At 38.6% G+C, this 19,698-nt stretch overlaps 1 protein-coding gene and 1 pseudogene across 12 annotated transcripts in view; one reads left to right on the top strand and one right to left on the bottom strand.

Moving 5' to 3' along the window:
- NCOA6 (nuclear receptor coactivator 6) overlaps positions 1 to 19,698 on the bottom strand; it is a 94,099-nt gene that overhangs the window by 28,698 nt on the left and 45,703 nt on the right. For 8 of the 12 annotated variants that reach the window (XR_008687246.2, XR_008687245.2, XM_055436038.2 and 5 more), the window contains 4 exons: positions 13,252 to 13,374; positions 6,196 to 6,324; positions 4,626 to 5,468; positions 2,431 to 2,577 (listed from right to left, as the gene is read on the bottom strand). Coding sequence is in view for 10 of the 12 variants with exons in the window: in XM_055436038.2 (XP_055292013.2) it covers positions 2,431 to 2,577; positions 4,626 to 5,468; positions 6,196 to 6,324; positions 13,252 to 13,374 (1,242 nt within the window). In the remaining 2 variants the exon portion in view is untranslated. Of the gene's footprint in view, positions 1 to 2,430; positions 2,578 to 4,625; positions 5,469 to 6,195; positions 6,325 to 9,075; positions 9,164 to 13,251; positions 13,375 to 19,698 lie in introns of those variants that run through there. The other 4 variants (XM_055436066.2, XM_055436046.2, XM_055436053.2 and 1 more) reach the window with 4 other exon arrangements.
- Positions 15,800 to 18,507, top strand: LOC148775353 (40S ribosomal protein S3a pseudogene; annotated as a pseudogene).

Here is a 19,698-nt window from a genome sequence, read left to right as displayed (position 1 = left end):
ATATAGTTTTCTTTCTCTTAGACTAAACAAAGAGAAAGGCAGCATCTCATTATTTAAAAAAAACTTGTAACTACCTTAAAATGAAGAAAATTAATGAAAAGTGCTATGGGGTAATGAGATAAGCTCTACTTTAGATGAATCAGGAAACAAAAAATGTGCTGCAGCCTCTTAGGAAAACCTCAGCAAAGTTGAGAAGACGTTTAACAATGCTCTTTGGGGAACTATAATAAAGACTCTCCAAGGTTATGGATGTGTTATCTGGATGCTGCACTTGAAAGAAAAGAACAGCAAATACTTCCTAAAGATAGGTTTCCTCCACCCCAATGTGGTAAAAATTATTTAACCTTAATCTGGAAGCTGAGCCTTTGGTGGAAGTCAACTGGCAGACAATTAAGAAGCTGCAGGCAGAGGACAGTCGACAAAGGATGATAAAACTGCAGGGACCCTCTCCTGTGGCAGTCCCTAGTAGACCACGTGGGACATGTTTTAGTCTTCTTAATTATTTCCAGTGCAGACAAAGAACACTTCCTGGCTTGCCACAGTGTATACTTACCGTTAGGTCTTTGGGATTTTTCTATAGCTGCTTATATTCTCTCTTCCTTTCTGCAGAATAACCTTCTAGTTTATTTTATCTCCTCCCCACCCTTTTCATTTTTAAATGAGGACTAAAAAGTGATAGCCACAATGAAGTTATCAAGCCAGTCCATGCTCCAGCCAGGAGGCAAGGGACAAACTGTCCTTTGTTCATATAATCTAGATTTTTACTGAATCCTAAGATCTTCCAGACCAGCCTTAAACTGAATTCTATGACCACTGTATATACTATATGCACTAAATATTCCAGTATATATTCATTCAATCGACAATCATCTATTGAGTACCTAATATGTGCAAGGCACTTCTGGTACTGAGGTAACATTAATAAACAAGACAGACCAAATCCCTTACCCCTTGGAGTCTAGTTGGCAAGAGTAAAATAACAAACAGACTAAGTATTTTCACAGGAAGAAGTAAAAGCTTAACAAGAGAAATAGAGTAAGAGAACAGGAAATGACAGACAAGAGTAGAGCTATCTTAGACGGGATAAACGGAGAAATCAGAACAGTAAGTGCATGTGGAAGGCACCATATAAAAATATAAAACAGCAGTGCTTATGTGAAGGAATTATCAATGATTTTATTACTGTCTTTTTTTTTTTTTTCTAAAAAAGAATTTTATTAAAAAAGCACAAATGCAAAGAAATGAACAGAGGAAAATGTATGCGTCGAACCTGGACTGGTCACTTATGATAATATACATGCTACAATTCCATTCTCCCCAATCATTCCACCTTCACCCTCTCCCACAGAGTCCCAGCTGTCTTAAACCTTCCTATAGAACGTGGATTTACATAGCTCAGGAATTACAGTTTTGCACTAGCAGATGGGGAAAATCATGGTTTGCCCTACATTTCTGTAGCCCTTCAAGAGGTAGTTTGAAACTGTTCTCCTTCCTTAGTGATTTACAATTAACAGTGGAACCACACAACTAAACTAACTCCAAATGGGCATGGGAGCTCAGAAAGTATTTGTGCTACCTCAATCCAAACTCCCTATGAGAAAGGGTAAGAGGATTAATCATGTGCTACCTAACAGCAACCAGATACAGGAAGTCTGGGCTAATACAATATTGCTTACAAATACTTTCTAGCCATTCTGCTGTATACAATATGCCCTCCTAAATGTCTTCTTATATACAATACACTATTGGCATTACACCTGTATTGATAAAACCTGGTCTTCAAACACCACCGTGTAAACCAGAATTCAGACACTCAACATATACAATGTTAACATGAATTATAGAGATTTTAAATGCTGCAGTTGTTCAAAATGTCATGTAACTCCATGCCTTTGTACCTACCATCTCCTTTGCCAGAAACACCTTTTGTCCTTTTACTAACTGAGAGGTCAGTGAAACTATGATCCATGGATCAAATGAGGCCCACTACCAGCTTGTAAATAGACACGAATTCACTCAGAGCTCAGGAATATAGTTTTGCATTAGCATACAGGCAGTGTGGAACATTGCACGCCCATTGTTTTATGTACTGTCTATGGCTACTTTGGTGCTACAACAGCAAAGTTAGGTAGCTGCAACAGAGAACATACAACCTGTGAAGCCTAAAATATTTACCACCTGGTTCTTTTCAGGAAAAAAAAAATGCTGACTCCAGCTCTGCCTCTAGGTTTATCTCCTTTCTTTAGGTGTTTCTAGATTTTTCAAGACATTTTACCTACTTTCAATATAACAGTTATTGCCCTGAAAGAATATTTATAGGTCTGAAACGAAGGGGAAGGATCAAGGCTTATATTTCTCTGTATATCTTTGTTGTCTACCTACCACACAACGTTCAATAAATGCTGGTTGAATAAGTCATAGAAAACAAACCTGCATGCTGGACATTTTGACTCGCTTGCAGCTGAGGGGCTCCTGAATTCCCAGGGGTAGTTGCTGTGGTCGAAGGCACCTGACCTTGCATAAAGTTCGGATTGGCCTGTCCTGCTGAGAAGCCAGGTGGGAGGCGTTTAGGCATTCCTTAATAGAAAACAACGAGTAAGGCAGTTACCTAGCAAATTTATACTCTTGCTTAGATGTGGAATGAATAAGGAAGGATGAGCTGCATGAAGTCTCCACTGGCTTAGCTCTCTCTGTCACACTGGTAGGATCTTTAACAAGGTTGGGAAAGATGGTTAAAAAAATCAACACAATCTCTTACATGAGCATTGTCAAAATGAAAAAGAAATACTAAAAAATTTACACTTTGAACATGCCAAGGAAAAGATGGCAATCTGCTCCCTAAATGTGATCTGAGGCCACGTCACAGCAAGGTTTAGGGCTCACTTTTCTGTAATACAACGGACCCCAAACCTTTACATACTTTAACATAGGTACCAAAGGAATATGCTAAATTCTCTCATATTCAAACAAACTGATCAGAAACACTAAACAAAGACCTGGGTCCTGATATTAAGCACAGATAGGTGATTTTTTTTTTTTTTGTCCATTGAGGGAATACATGACAATTTTCTTTGTGGAAAAATTTCTCCCCTGTATTGTGCTGGTCTCTTTGGAAGAGACAAGAGATCAGAAACAATTTATAGGAGCATCAAAGAGAGGTTATATTAAATTTATCATTACACCTTCCTCTCAAAAGGGTTTGCTGAAATTCTGACAGCTATGGTACCAAAAACTGTGCTCTAATGGAATCTTACCAAAGTAATACTTTCTTTTATAGGAAGGTTTAATTTCAGAAAACAAATCTGTAATAAGAAGAATCTCAGAACCCATTCACTGTTTATAACATAGGCCTGGATGTGGCCAGATCACCTAGGTGAGCACATCATTTGCTCTATGAAAGCATCAAGACCTAAGCTCACTTGAATTAGTTCATTTATTTAAGGGCCAAATTTTCAATGTCCTGAAAAACGCTCTGTAGACAAATATGCATTTGTCCTTTCTTTAGCAGTGACAAGTCCCCATTTGCATGCTTCCATTGTAATTATATCAGTAATCACATTTGCAGGAGGGACTACCCAGCCCCCACTGATCCAAGGCTAGATGCCCAGAACAGTGAAGTTTGGAGCCAAAACATTCTTGCATTTTTCTCAAAACATCTTAGGATTAGAATATTACAGCCTGCATGTCAGTAAAAGTAATTACAAGAGAGTGAAAAGACTGATGAGCGATTTAATTTTACCAGAAATCATGGGAACATGCCTTTGCTATGTTGCACTAAAGATGCAAGGGTTTTTTTTTTTCTGGATAGGCAATGGGTGTCTTTTGGTGGGGGGTATGTTTATCAGGTGACAGTATTACACTCTCTATACCTTACTGAAAAGCTCCAAGCACATTCATGTGCACTAGATCAATGATTAATAAGAATAAATAATAAATATGGAGATGGATAAGTTTTACTGTAATCGTTTTACCTCTCACACATTAAGTTCCATTGCTTTTTCTTCATACAAGAGGCACCTTACAAAATAAATAAATAAATCTCCTTTAGGTATAACTGGTGGAATTCCCTCTCTAAGGAGCAGGCATTGGCATTATAAAACTGTAAAAGTCAATGATTTCTGAACTTACTCCCCTTTAATACTTTAAGCAAATTTAACAAATACCATGCTAATAATATTTTTGCTAACTAGGATTATCAAAATTGAAAACCACAAGGGCCATTTCCCCAACAAAACCCTACACTCATCTTTTCATTTTTGCTCTACTGCACAACCTTAATTTTTTCAGCAGCAGAGCAGCTTAAGTTGTTAATAAAACCATGATTCTTCCGGACGCCTTAATTTACTAGTACAAGATCAGGCAAAAATATTTTGAAAAACAAAATGAACATATATCTACATTGAATTTTACCTGTGTTTTTATCCAGAGGACTAGCTTAAACATAACCAGTAAGATGCTGCATAATGTATCAAGTTAACTAAGTCATATCAAGTGTCATCACTATATTCACAAAACCAAATAGTTACATCCTCATTTCACTCCCTCCATTAACTCTAAAAATTGAAGTGCTACTAAGATCTAGCTCCAGTCAATTTACCAACACAAATAGCTTCAGTGTTCCTCACCTCCTAGGCCTGGATGTAAACTCTGTGGCCCCTGATTTGGTGGTTGCTGCTGCATCACCATGAAGTTAGGTGGCACGTTTCCCTGTTGAACCATAGGATTCCGACCCGGAGAGCTGACGGGCTGCTGAAATCCCTGGGGAAGTGGGTTATTTTGAGGTGGCCTTGGTCCCATCTGCTGCTGAGTTTGGTTAACCGTTGGGGAGGAAGCAGGGGATCCCTGCTGGAAGGAGGAGGGTGAGGAGGCAGGAGACTTGTTGGTGAGGTGGGGCTGCTGCAGGGGGGTCGGGACCCTAGAGGGCCCTCCCTGCAAACTCTTCATCTGAGGAGCTGTGAACTGGCCTGGGTTGCTCATCTGAGGAAAGTTTGTATGGGCTTGTGAAGCTTGCTGGCTGCCAAAGGGATATGGAGGGGGAGGGTGGGAAGGTGTCTGTACCGTGGCTAAGGATGGTCTTGCCTGGAGTTGCTGTTGCATTGGGCCAGGCAAGGGAGCCTTCTTCCACCCTTGATTTGCAGTCATTGTGCCCAGAGAACTCTGGGCTGGAGGAGGCTGAAGGGCTCCGGAAGGCAGCTGGTTCCAGCCTGGAGGAACAGGCACCTGAGTTGGGGCAGTAAACTGGGGTCGAATGCCCTGTGGCTGTTGCTGCTGATGTTGCTGTGGGGGTCTTGCCTGCAGCTGTTGCTGCTGCTGTTGCTGCTGCTGCTGCTGCAGCTGGGGAAAACTGGCTGGGTTTATTTGTCTGTTCACAGGGACGGGCTGCATTGGGTGGTGCGGGGGTGCTAAAGATCCTGAGGGATGACTTTGTTGCTGTATATGGAGCCCAGAGAGGAGTGGATCCATTGCATCTGTTTAAAGATAGTCAACAAAGCAATAATTAACTTACTGCAACCTAGATTCCAGAGCAATCCTAGAGTTTTGGCAATTCTGCAAAAACAGAGTAAAATCTTCTGGTATCATTTAATGTTTGTGAGCATTTACTATAATGCAAAACAACTACCGAGATGAGAGATAGACTGAATCTTGTCTATAAAGAGCGTATGATTCTAAAGTGGATATAAGAACCAGACAAACTATGCAGAGCAGTATTCTCCAATGCATATTCTGAGGAACTATGTTCATTAGTATTAGAAGAAAACAAAACAAAAAATAAAGTCAATCAGGTTTGGGAGACACTGGACCTGACAGCCTTAGACAAGTTTCTTCACTGTAGGACTTTCAGTGCTTCAAACATGTTACTTTTGGATCTCTGGGAGGGAGGATCTAGTAGGACACATTAACCAAATTTACTTCACTGCAGAATTCTCGGTTATGGAGGAGCAGGATTAAGTAGGCCACGGAATACATTTTTAGGAATGTTGGGGTATAACTGATAAGAATAGTGAGAAACTCTGAGAAGAAATTTTGAAAAGGAAATAATGACTTCCAGCTTGAAGAAACTAGGGCAGATTTTATATAGAAAACAGCATTTAAGCTGGGCAGTTAGAAATCTGGCACCAGAGAGAGAGCTGAATTCTATGATACTCTGTGCAGGGAGTGCAGCCTCTTCAGTTCTCAAAGGTTGGAGGTCAATACCTGACTGAGAAGCAGGGCGAGGAGTCCTGGGCTGCAGTTCTGAATTGGGGCCTGGTGCCATCATGGAAGATGACACGTTTCCACCCTGGGGTATCATAACAGTGGCAGGGCTGGTCATCCTTATTAATCCTAGAGAAAAAAAAAAAATCTCTAGAACAGAGTACTGGAATTGACACAATGCTTGTTTTTAATGAAATATTTCAAAGATGTAAAAAGGTATAGAAAATTTTTAAGCCACCATCTACCTTATTTAAATGTAAACATTCTACCCTGCCTGCTTCATATATATATGCAAATATATATAAGAAGCCTCCTACTCCTTCCCGAACTCATTCCATTTCCTCCTTCTTATCTTACATCTGGGGTTAACAGTTCCAAGTTTTTATCTTTTCTACATATATAAACTGCAATATACTTTTTGAATGCTTTTAATCTTTGAATAAGTGACACCATTTGATATGTATTGTTCAATTTCCCTTTTCACTTAATATAATTTTTTTGAGAGTCACCCATCCTGACTGTAACAGTGCCCCATTTTATGGAGTCAATACATCCATTCGCCTGCTGATGAACACTAACTTTTCATCCTTAGAATTTTGCAATGGCATGTATTTATCCTGTATTCCATAGACATATAAGAGTCTCTTTAGACTACATACTTAAAATCGCTAGGTTTTAAAGTATAAGCATCTTCAATTTTACTAGATATTGGTAAACTGCACTCAAAAGTGGTTATACCAATTTATACTTTCACTAGCAGTTTGAGAACTCACAGTTCTGAAGCAGTTGATTCACATCTTGCTAACTTCTGATACTATCAGATTTTCTAGGATTTATTAATAGCATCTACCTTTATAAGTGAAAACAACTTACAATTATCCTCTGCTCTCGTCCTAATTTTAGCATCATGATGAAAACAATTTCGAAGTGAGTTGGAAAGCATCTTTCCTCTTTTTCTATGCTCTGAAAGAATATGTGTATCTGTTCTTTAAATATTTAGTAAAATTCACCTGTAAAGTCATCTGAACCTGTGGTTATACTAGTTGATTCACAGGGAGACAGATTATTATTTCTTAAGTAGTTGTAGATTTTTCATTTGATATGTCTTACTAAGTCAGTTTAAGTTAAATTATACTTTCAAGAAACTTGTTAATTTGCCAATGCTTTCAAATTTATTAGCATAAAGTTATTCACGGAATATTGTTTTCCCATTCTTTCTAAAAACTGAGATATAATTCACATACCATAATAAAATACACCCTTTAAAGTGTACACTTTTTTTCATTCTTTACACTGCTCATGCCTCTCTCTCTTATTTGTCTTACTAGGATCAATAATTTTTGAGCCACCAGGGAGGCCAACAGGATCAATAATTTTAGTTGTCTTTTCAGAGAAACATCTTTTGGTTTTGCTGCTCTGTTCCATTAGGTTTTTTAATTCATACTTTACTTATTTCTTCTCTTACCTTTACTATTTCCTTCCTCCTAAATTATTACTTTGCTGTTATTTATCTCATTCTTATGTCAGACACTTAAGTCTTTTAATTTTCAGACTGCTCTAAGTATCTGAGGTCTGCTCTAAGTATCTGAGGAGTCAAATTTTCTAGTCTACATCTCACAAGTTTTGATATGTACTATTTTCATTGCCATGTTATGTGCTCAGTTGTATCTGACTCTTTGTGCCCCATGGACTGTAGCCTGCTGGGCTCCTCTGTCCATGAAATTTTCCAGGCAAGAATACTGGAGTGGGTTGCCATTTCTTCCTCCAGGGAATCTTCCTGACCCAGGGATCGAACCTGCCATCTCCTGCAATGCAGGCAGGTTCTAAACCTGCTGAGCCACTGGGGAACTATTCTCATTATTTCCTTCTAAATATTTTCTTATGTCCATCTTGAATGCTTTTTTTAAAAAAAATCACTGGGTATTTACAATACATTTTAAAACTTCTAAAAACATGGGGTATTTTAGTTTTTTCTTCTTTTTGGCCACTGACTTAACCGCACTATGGTCAGAGAAAATGACCTGTGTGATACCTGTATTTGGTATTTACTGAAACTTGCTTTTGGAATAAAATAATCAGTTTATACAAATGTCATTTGTGAGAAGATTAAGAATTCTTGAATTATTAGTACAGTTTCTAAATATGTCCATTATCTCAAACTATTTTAATTATGTTATTTGAGCTTTCTTTATCCTTACTAATTTGTGTTCGATCCATCAATTACTATAGAAGGTGTGAAAAATCTTCCTTAAGACTTGCTATCTACATGAATCCAGGCCATTTTTACTTCACGTATTTGAAGCTAGTTTATTAAAAACACAAAAGTTTAGTTATCTTCCTGGATTTTTCCTTTTATATTATACAGTCATCCTTTTTATTTCTAGTAATGCTTTTTATCTGATAAAAATATTGTCATACTTCTTTTTCTTGGTTAATATTCACCTGGATTCTCTATTTTCTTCTATCCTTTTAACTATGAACTGAGACCTTATGTTTTATATGATTCCTCTAAAAGTACATAGCTAAATCTGAATTACTCAATCTGATTAATCACTTTCTTTTTATCAGTGCTTATAATCCACTTGCATTTATTGTTAATTACTGGTATATTTTATCATTTTATGCTATCACTGTTTTTTACCCTTTTTTTCTGTGCTGTTTTCCTACTTCTCCTGAATTTTATTGGACTTTTTTTCATCGTGTACTTCCTTTCAATCCCTCCACTACTAGTTTAGAAATTATACCTTCTATTTCTATTATTTTAGTGATATTTTAAAAATGTCAACAGACATATCTAAAGGTCATGTATGATCATCATTATTACTAAGTAAGCTAATGTTTATTTACATTTACCCAATGTTTACCAATTATTTAGCTCACCATTCCTTCTTAGCTCTTATTTCTTCCATCTTAGGTTCAATTTTCTTCTTCCTGAAGTACATCCTTGAGCAGTTCAATTAGCAAGGGTCTGTTAATAGTAAATTCTCTTAGTCTCTTTAAAAAGGTCTTTAATTCATACTACTCTTGATACTATAGCTTTTGTTTAAAATTCTAGGCTGCTAATTTTCTCATTACTTTGAAAATATTATCCTCATGTTTCATGGCATCAATGTTGCCACTGAGAAATTAGCTGTGGGTCTGATAATCTTCCCTTTGTAAATCACTGGTGCCTTATTTTGAATTGCTTTTAACATTCTCTCTGTCTTTCTGCTCTGCAGTTTTACAATTTTGTGTCTAGATGTGCATTTATTTTTTGTAGGGCTCAGAATTATTGGACTTCTGAATCTGAGGACTCATGTCTTTCATCAATTCTGGAAAAATTTCAGCCATTCTCTTACTATCGTCACTCCTCAATTTATCTTCTTCTGGAACTGTTTTCAGGGATATATATTAAGCTTTTTCATTTTATCCTTCACTTCTCTTGACTTCTTTCATATTTCCATCTATTTATTTACTGTCTGTTGCATTCTGGGTAATTTTTTCAAATTCACCTTCCAATTCCGTTGTCTCTAATTGGCTGAATAAGTTATTCACTTCAATAATTTTAAAATTTCTGTAGATTCTATTTTTCCCCTAAATTCTCTTTGTGTTTTGATAGTGTCTTGTTCTCTTCTTAGAATTTTCATTAAACATGCTAATATTCCTATTACCTAGAATTCTGGAAAGACAGTATAATCTTAAATTTTACAAATTTGGAGAATAAGCTCGTTTATAACAGGCAGTAAGTATGAGAAATCTGCAATGGTTTGGGGTGAGAGCTTCAGTGGTTATTATCACTTTAGAACCACTTAATAACTTAGCTTTGCTGTTCCTGGGTCATTTCAAAGACACATGTCCAACATGTATGAGGATAGAGAAGACAATTCTATAGCCACTCTTTCCCCCACTCAACTAGAGCCCAGACCAAGAGAGACAGGTTTTGCCTTTGGCTTCCTGTGCCAGAGAGTGAAACTTTTCCTTATTTACCTTTTACTGAAAATACTGGCTTCATGAAGGATTCTGAATTCTAACTTCCTTCTTTATGTGGACCCAAGGCAAGGCTTCCTATTTTATCCTCTTGGCCATTAAAACTCAAATCCCTTGGCTCCTGCAGCATCTCTTCATGTGCTCTGCTGCTGCTGCTAAGTCGCATCAGTTGTGTCTGATTCTGTGTGACCCCATAGACGGCAGCCCATCAGGCTCCCTGGGATTCTCCAGGCAAGAATACTGGAGTGGGTTGCCATTTCCTTCTCCCCTCACATGTTCACTGTTATTTAAATGTTCTTCTTTGTTCTTGCCCTGAGGATTTTTCCTTATTGTCTTACAAGCACATCTGTGCATTAAATGTTCTATTTTATCCGACATTTTCAGATGTTCTACAGCTGAGACAGGGCGGTTAGGCAAATGTTTACCTGTTAAAAATGGACTTGTTTCTTTGGAACCCCACCCCACTTTCTAAAGATGGTAATTGTACAGTAAGAAAGTTCCTGGGAAATAAAAAGAAATAGGTTTTCTTAGTCTACAATCAGCTTCCTATCCCCAGAAACGTTTAAGCTGGCTAACATGTTCAGGAGTGATACTGTAGAATACATTCTAGCACGATGTGGGAATCTTGACTAGAGTCATGCTTCACAACTGGGGGCAATTTTGTCCCCTAAGGGATATCTGGAAAGGTCTGGATATAGTTTGTTGGAACAACTAGGAGGAAGGTGTGGTGGTGCTACTGGCACCTGATAGGCAGAGGCCAGGGGTGCTGCTGAACATCCTACAAGGCACAGGACAGCTCCCCATAGGAGAGAATTATCAGTTCAAAACATCAATAATGACATATGACTAAATGACTACTATGGTACCTCACTAATCTTGGGATTCCATGAAGCTATGAAAAAAAACTGGTTATGGATGTGGTTTTCATTTCAAAAGACTCCTGCTTATCAGTCAACTTTCTGTTGCCAATGCAAAGAGAATAAAGTAGTGTTGATAATAATTTAGTCTAAGACATTCTAGATACACAATTCTAAAATCATTTATTATAGTTTTAGAGGGTAGTTACAGTCTCTTTCCCTAGAAAAATTTGTTTAGTTTAACTAAATATTAAATTTTGTTTGCATCCACTGTCCCAATGGACAACAGAGAAAAAACATTCTGATTTTAAGTATGCTTGGCATTAAAAAAAGATACCTAGGTGTTAAAATGTTACTGTGACTACAGATCATTCCGTTCCGTTCGGTTCAGTCGCTCAGTCGTGTCCGACTCTTTGCGACCCCGTGGATTGTAGCCTACCAGGCTTCTCCGTCCACGGGATTCTCCAGGTAAGAATACTGGAGTGGGTTACCATTTCCTTCTCCAGGGGATCTTCCCGACCCAGGGATCGAACCCCCTAATTGATTATTCTTGAAACTTTATATTGTATATTTTATCACAGTGTCCTTCATTAAACACCAATCTAATTTTAACCTAAAGCTTTTAAGTTTCCTATATTGATAATGAACTACATACATCACTAAAATTTACACTCACTTTTCAGAGATACTTAGTAAATATGCCTGCTGTTTGCCAGATACTAGGAGAGCTTGCAATTAGTGTGCTGACATTGGCTTAATGGAGTCTTAACATTTTAAGGTTGGAAGGGATCTGTAATATTGTTTCTTGGACATAAATATGTTTACAGATAACTAAGGCCAGTAACTATTAAGACATCTGACCAGAAGTTGAGATTAGAACTCAGATTTCAAGAGTCTCATCCTAGGTCTGGTCTTTCTTGCACTAACTATATGCAACTTGGCTATACTCTGCCCACTCTTCTGGCTCTTCAATAGAGGCAACAGTGTCACCTATAATCTCTCATCAAGCTGCCTTAACACCAAATGCTCAGACTTCTGTGGAGAACTAAATTTATTTAACTCCCTAGGTTTCAGGTTGGGTATTTTCCATTTACTATACAGTACTCCAAAATAGCCCAACAACATAGGTCCTGACACACAACAGGAACTCAGTGAAAGTCTGCTACAGTGCTCAGGGCTCATCCATCTTCAAGCAAGATCTCAAAAGAGTATAGGGACTATTATCTCAGTGAAGTAGCTGTTGCATGGAGAGGTACAGCGACTCGCTTGGGGTAAACACCAAGCGGCAGTGCTGGGATAAACACCCAGTTCCAATTCTCCAAGGCCAAGTCTTCAGCTGCAGTTCAGAAAAAAAAGGCTTTATAAACTGAGCTTCTCTATCCTGCTGCACATCTTCAAGAGCTACTGTGGTAGGCTGGAAGTGAATGATCGGGTATAATTTCACGTACTTAAGACTCTCCTTCAATCACAGCAGCTGTGCTTTCCTGGCTTATTTGAATAAAAGTTTCTACAGCAGAAAAAGTCTGAAAGCTGCTAGTGAGGTGAAAATAGCACTGACCTGGGGAGTCAGATTTGCCCACTGCTACTTGACCAATGGGCAAACTGCTTTCTTTCTGTGAACTCTACAGTTTCCTCAGCTTAAAATGAGAGTACCAACTCAATTCTAACTTTCTGTGACAGAAAGTGGGTTCAATCTCTAAAGAAGAAATTTCAGGACTGCTACAAAGGTAGCAAATAACTTGTAACTCTCTCAAATTCTAAATACATAAAAACACATACTCTCCCACACACTTCCACAGATTCCACCTAATCATGCACAAACTCTTGGATTCTCAGTCACAGAGAAAGGTGACTCTTTTTCTTTCATAACATAGAAGGCTATATTACGCTATAAACACCCTGAGGACAGAAGATGTTTTATTCAGTTCTACTTGCAACACTTAGCATAGGTCCTGTCATACAATGAGAACTCAATAAATGTTTCCTGCATGGTTCAGGGTTCATCTACCTTTAAGTATGAGCCCCAAACATCGCAAAGACTATATATGCTCCATGCTCTGTGATTCTAGTTTCCTAAGAGTCTAGATTCATATCTTGTTTTCCTGAATGAATCAACAGAAATGTGTCAGGAACCTCCACCTATCTTGCAGGACTCAAATGATCATACATTAGCAAATAGAGCCAAAAAAAGGGAAACTAGTCAAATGTCATACAACTGAGTGGGAGATCTCACCTGGACCGCCTGCCATGGGAAATCCTGCTTCCATCCTAACTGAATTTCCAGCTCCCATGGGTCCATTCATTCTCACATCTTGGCTCCGGTTCTGAGCCAAAGCCAGGTTGATAGCACCTTCCCCTGAAAATGATAGGTTTAAAAGGAAATCATCAGAATAAGATGTAAATTTTGTTGAAAAACAGATATACAAGAGCTTTAGTTTTATGTGTTTTTGAAAAATTATGCTAAGCTTACCACCACAAAAAGGGTGAGTTCAATACTATACAGGCCTCTTTTCAACCTCACCTGAGCAGGTTCACTTACATGAAGCACAAGAAGAACATAACTAATTTTCACAATACAGTAGATGGACAATCATTAATGATGTATGGCATCAGCAGAGAGCTTGGAAGGCTGAATATTTATTTTCAAACAACTCATGTGTGTAGGAAGAAAAATTCTCAGAAAGTCTCAAATCCTGGATTACTTTCTGAGAATTTATGATCAGAAATTAGAAATATGAGTAGGTCTAATGCAGAAAGAACATACAATGGCATAGGGACACTGTGATATTTGAAAGTAAAATACCATTTTCCTTTCAACAACTGCAATATAAAAAGATATGCAGAGGAGAAACTCATGCAATGAAGAGGAGATACCCTGCTACTAATCTACCTCTGAGATATGATAAGAGCAACATTTGTATAGGGATTTTAATGCTTAAGAAACTATCTCGTTTGAACCTCATAAAAGCCTGGTAGGTAATGTCACTAGAAGTGTTCCAACTGAGCAGACTCTAAAATTAGAGGCAATTTATTTTATTTTTTTTTAATTAGAATGACATGATGAAATTTATTTTTTAGTAAATATCATATACCTAGAAGAATGCATGAAACAAATTCAGTTCAAAGAATAATTACAACGCAAACCTCACATAACCACCATTCATTTTAAGGAGAAGACTCCCTGTAAGCCCTTTGTGCTCCTTTAAGATCACATGCTTTTCCTTTCCCGCTGGAGTTAACTACTAAAGTTAGGGGCAATTTAAACCTCACTTAATGAAAAGATCTCTGAAATAAGTTTTGGGATGCTTCTTGAGCTTAATCCCAAATTTTGACTATTCTTACTCTGGTAGACAGCACCACCTTGGGGACAGAAGAAAGTATAGCTAGCCTGTGGTTGAGGATTTGAAAGGCTGAATTTACCATGCTCCTTACTGTTTTAGGGCAAGTTGACAAAGAATGAAGCCAGTGAAGGCACAGCAGTTTCCTGTCTTGTCACGATATAGGTCAGCTAGATAAATAGATAAAATATTAACTTGTAACCAGGCAGATAGCTTGGTAATACGGAAAAAATATCCTAACAGTAAGTGACCAATCATCAGCGGCTATACAATGTTCTAAATTGCCTATGGGAGTTAGGAATAAAAGAGAAAAAGAATACAGATCTTGAGGGTTTCCACCAAAGGGAAAGAACTATTAACATACTAAATTTGCAAAGACTTTCTAGGTGGAAGGACTTTTGTTTTTGAAATGAAAAGATCATAAAAGTGGCTGTGGCTGTTACTAACAGCTCAGATGTGGTCCTTACCAGCCTCCCTAATCTCAATTCGCACCACTTTCTCCTTCAATAACAAGGACTCAGGCTCAGAGGCATTTTTTACTTTCTTAGGGACACAAACCCACTTTTCACCTTAAGGCCTTTGTACATGTTGTTCTTTCTGCCTAGAACATTTCTCCTGCACTCCTCACATAAACCAACTTCTCAATTTTCAGTGTAATCTTAAGTGTCACAAGGCCCAAAAGTCTTCTCCAATCATTTTTTCCAAGGTCAGGTCACCCTTATCAAAACATCTTGTTACTTCTTCAGAGCACATCCCATGCAGTTATTCATTCACTTATTTTCTTGTCTGCCTCCCCTTTGTGGGCTTCTGAGGTAGCACTAGTGGTAAAGAATCTGGCTGCTGATGCAGGATTGCAAGAGACAGGGCTCGATCCCTCAGTTGGGAAGATCCTCTGGAGTAGGAAATGGCAACCGGCTCTAGTATTCTTGCCTGGAAAATCACATGGACAGAGGAGCCTACAGTCCGTGGGGTCGCAAAAAGTCAGACATAACTGAGCATGTACACACACTCCCCTTTATATCTGTTGTCCCAGAATAGTTATTAATAGTCATTCATAGTAACTCCATTTATTTTCATTTCCTAATTTAAACAATAAATTTTATGGCCACCTTAATTATATCCTTTAAATGCTGAACAGTGCCTGGTGTACATAACAGGCACTCATTAGCTATATACTGACTATATGATGAAAAGTCATCTTATCATAACCTTACAAAGAATCATAGGCATTTTTCCATATGATAATTGCATTCCAGGAAAACCTCATGATCCATAAAAATCTCACACTGAAAATAATAGGTTTCATGGGAGAAACACTGTTGAGGCAAACTCAAAAGTCATGCGGCTTTGTAACTAGAGCTCTAATGAAAACAAAAACTGGTGTAGGCAACACACCGGAACACTAAAGTGGAAATGCCTGGTTAAAGCTGGGAGAGAACGCAGATGCAGTGGAGCTTTCAGCTGGTGGGGCTGCCCTCCAGGTGGGCATGGGAGGAAGTAAAGTTCACAAGCTGAGAGCCATGCAATGCTGAGGGCATACTTCTGGGGAAGGTACCTGAGTGTAACTTCTCATTCTCAGTTTTCTGAAAAAAAGCTGAAAGAACTCCCAGCCACGTAGCAACAGATCAAAAGGTTTATGGACAATTAACCTTCTATTCCTACTATTCTAACTCCCTTTGCCCAGGAAAAAAAAATAATGTATGAAAAACACAATTTCCACACTATACTACTGTTATTTTCCTATTTGCAAGCTGCACATAAGTTAGTTGTTGTCAAGGAAACACACATAGAAGAGAACACTATTGGCTCTCCAACTTGCTGACTGGGGTTGGCAAACCATGACCCGTGGGCCAAATCAAGCCTGTTGCCTGTTTAGATAAATAAGTGTTATTGGAACACAGCCACATTCACTCATTTACATATTGCTTTGACTGTTTTTTTGTTATAGCAGCAGAGTTGAGTTGTCTTGACAGAGATCTTCTGGCCCACGGAGCCAAAAATTTTTACTCTTTGACCCTTTACAGACTCCTACTTTAAATCAGAATGAATTTACAGAGGAGTCACAAAATGTCCTCAAAAGAGATGTCTCAACTCCCTGGCCAAAACTCAAAAGAAGGGTACAGGGAGTGTTCTTCAATGGAGAAAAGACTGTGTGTCCTTGGGGGTACAACCTGTCCCTCCAGCCCTGCAGCAGATACCACGATAGTGGCAATACCGTCTCTTATAACCTAAAAGGCATCAGCCCATCATCATTTTCACAAAAGCAACAGCTGCTGCCACCACTTTCACTCCTGCCTGAATTCCCAGTGAATTTGGAAAGAGAAAAGGAGATCACCCTGGACATAGATGTACTCTAAAAGTTAAAAAAAAACAACTCTTTTCTGTAGTATGATAATCACTGCCACATGTGAATTTCATAATTTCTTATAACATATATTGTCTATTTTGCTTCCATGTTGGTATTTGTATTTTAATTTATGGCTACAGCAATAAACAGGAGTCTTACTCTTTTGAAGACTTATAGGAAGTAGGGATGATTAAGAGAAGAAACTTGGGGTCATACAGACAGTGCATTATGCCCTTTTGGCTTTTTGAACATCACCAAGATAATCAGCCAGAATGGCAGAAAGGGAGCCAAGAAGAAAGTGGTTGACCCATTTTCTAAGAAAGACTGGTATAATGTGAAAGCACCAGCTATGTTCAACACAAGGAATAGTAGGAAAGCTCTGACCACAATAACTCAAGGAAACAAAATCATATCTGATGGCCTCAAGGGCTGTGTTTTTGAAATGAATCTTGCTGATCTGCAATAACCTCAGATATGCAGTGACACCACCCTTATGGCAGAAAGTGAAGAGGAACTCAAAAGCCTCTTGATGAAAGTCAAAGAAGAGAGTGAAAAAGTTGGCTTAAAGCTCAACATTCAGAAAACTAAGATCATGGCATCTGGTCCCATCACTTCTTGGGAAATAGACGGGGAAACACTGTCAGACTTTATTTTTTTGGGCTCCAAAATCACTGCAGATGCTGATTGCAGCCAGGAAATTAAAAGACGTTTACTCCTTGGAAGGAAAGTTATGACCCACCTAGACAGCATATTAAAAAGCAGAGACATTACTTTGCCAACAAAGGTCTGTCTAGTCAAGGCTATGGTTTTTCCAGTGGTCATGTATGGATGTGAGAGTTGGACTGTGAAAAAAGCTGAGCGCCGAAGAATTGATGCTTTTGAACTGTGGTGTTGGAGAAGTCTCTTGAGAGCCCCTTGGACTGCAAGGAGATCCAACCAGTCCATCCTAAAGGAGACCAGTCCTGGGTGTTCATTGGAAGGACTGATGCTGAAGCTGAAACCCCGATACTTTGGCCACCTCATGCGAAGAGTTGACTCACTGGAAAAGACCCTGATGCTAGGAGGGACTGGGGGCAGGAGGAGAAGGGGACGACAGAGGATGAGATGCTGGATGACATCACCAACTCGATGCACATGAGTTTGGGTGAACTCTGGGAGCTGGTGATGGACAGGGAGGCCTGGCGTGCTGCGATTCATGGGGTCCCAAAGAGCTGGACATGACTGAGTGGCTGAACTGAACTGTACTGAACTGATCTGCAGAATGCTGAAGCTGCCTTTAGCTAATTCAAGCTAATTACGGAGGATGTTCAGGGCAAAACCTGCCTGAGATTTCCATGGTATGGATCTTACCTGTGACAGAATCTGCTCAATGGTCAAAAAATGGCAGACCATGATTGAAGTGCATGTTGATATCAATGTGCTTCATCTGTTCTCGTGTGTGTTTTACTAAAAAACGCAACAATCAGATTCGGAACACCTCTTATGCCCAGCACCAGCAGGTACGCCAGATTCACAAGATGATGGAAATCATGACCTGAGAGGTGCAGACAAATGACTTGAAAGAGGATGTCAATAAATTGATTCCAGACAGCACTGGAAAAGACAGAGAAAAAGCTTGCCAACCTATTTTTCTGCTCCATGATGTCTTGTTAGAAAAGTAAAAATGCTGAAGAAGCCCAAGTTTGAAGTGGGAAAACTCACGGAGCTACATGGTGAAGGTAGTAGTTCTGGAAAAGTTGCTGGGGATGAGACAGATGCTAAAGCTGAATAAGCTAATGGATACAGGCAACAATCCAAGATTTAAAATGCAGACTTTTAATGGTGACAAACAAAAGATCTTATTTGTGGTTTTTAAAAAAAAGAGAAGAAATTTGGTGTTTCCTTTCTCCACTGGAAAACACTACCACAAAGCCCTTTTAATTCAGGTAAACAGGTAACAGAGACTACAAAATGTTTAGGGTTTTTAAGAAACTGCTTATATGTTTCTTATAAAAAAATGTATGTTGATGTGCTTATAAAACATAAACAAACTATATGGTGTTATTAACAATAGCTGTTTGACTTCTACTCTTCCCAAAAGTTCATCCTATATTTCATAGGTGGCAGTGAATTAATTTTACTTTTCTGAATCCTTTTGGACAATCAAACTGGTTACTGTTTAAGCCACTATTCTCTTATTTATCAAATTATGGAATTCACCTCATTTCTCAATCTTTCTCTAAACAATCTGTTTGTTGCTATTGCTCCTTCTGGGGCACAACAACCTATAATCTTAACGGCACAAAATGTGTCTCACTCCTAAACATAAAATGTTGACCTCTCAGTTACTGAGGTTTTGTGGAACTTTTAGGTCCTATGCAAGCACAGGGTCAGAAGGGCTTGGCTGACAAGGACAAGAGAAGGCTGGAATCACTCACTGGTTGTGACCCTGTTTGCATCAACGCAGGAAGGGGAAAGAAGGTTTTAGTACATTGGGCACCAAAAGACAGAAGCTCCTCTGTGCTTCCTCATACTTGGTACTTACATCTCTCAGGTTTATCTCCCTCATCAAGGTCATGAGCTCCTTCTGAGTTCATAAAGGCAAAGCCCATATTTTGATTATCATGTATTCCAAGAGCTGAAGCAAACTAGTGCTATTATATATGTGCTTCCTTTACTTTCATTCAGCATATGTTTATTAAAGAACTTAACATGTACAGGTAAGTAAAGATACAACAGTGAGTAAAACAAGATATGGTTTCTGCCCCTACTGGAGCTTGGAGTCCATGGGGGAACAAAACAAACATCAAAATAACTGCTCCAGTCAAAGTGTAAGAAATGATCTGAGCAGGGGAAGACCAGACTTTTGCAAGAGCATGTGAAAAAAGACTCTGATTCAGTCAAGAAGTTCAGAAAACACATCCTTAAGATTTAAGCTGGTACTTGAAGGCTGGGTATATAACTAATGGAAAGGGGAATGGTAGGGAACAATATCCATACAGAGGAGACATCAATG

Source organism: Moschus berezovskii, chromosome 15, assembly GCF_049115385.1.
Source record: "Moschus berezovskii isolate FMDL1 chromosome 15, NW_MosBer_1.0, whole genome shotgun sequence".
In the NCBI taxonomy this organism is placed as follows: Eukaryota; Metazoa; Chordata; class Mammalia; order Artiodactyla; family Moschidae; genus Moschus; species Moschus berezovskii.
The sequence above is the reverse complement of the archived record's forward strand: the minus strand, read 5'-3'. Positions and strand labels throughout refer to the sequence as shown.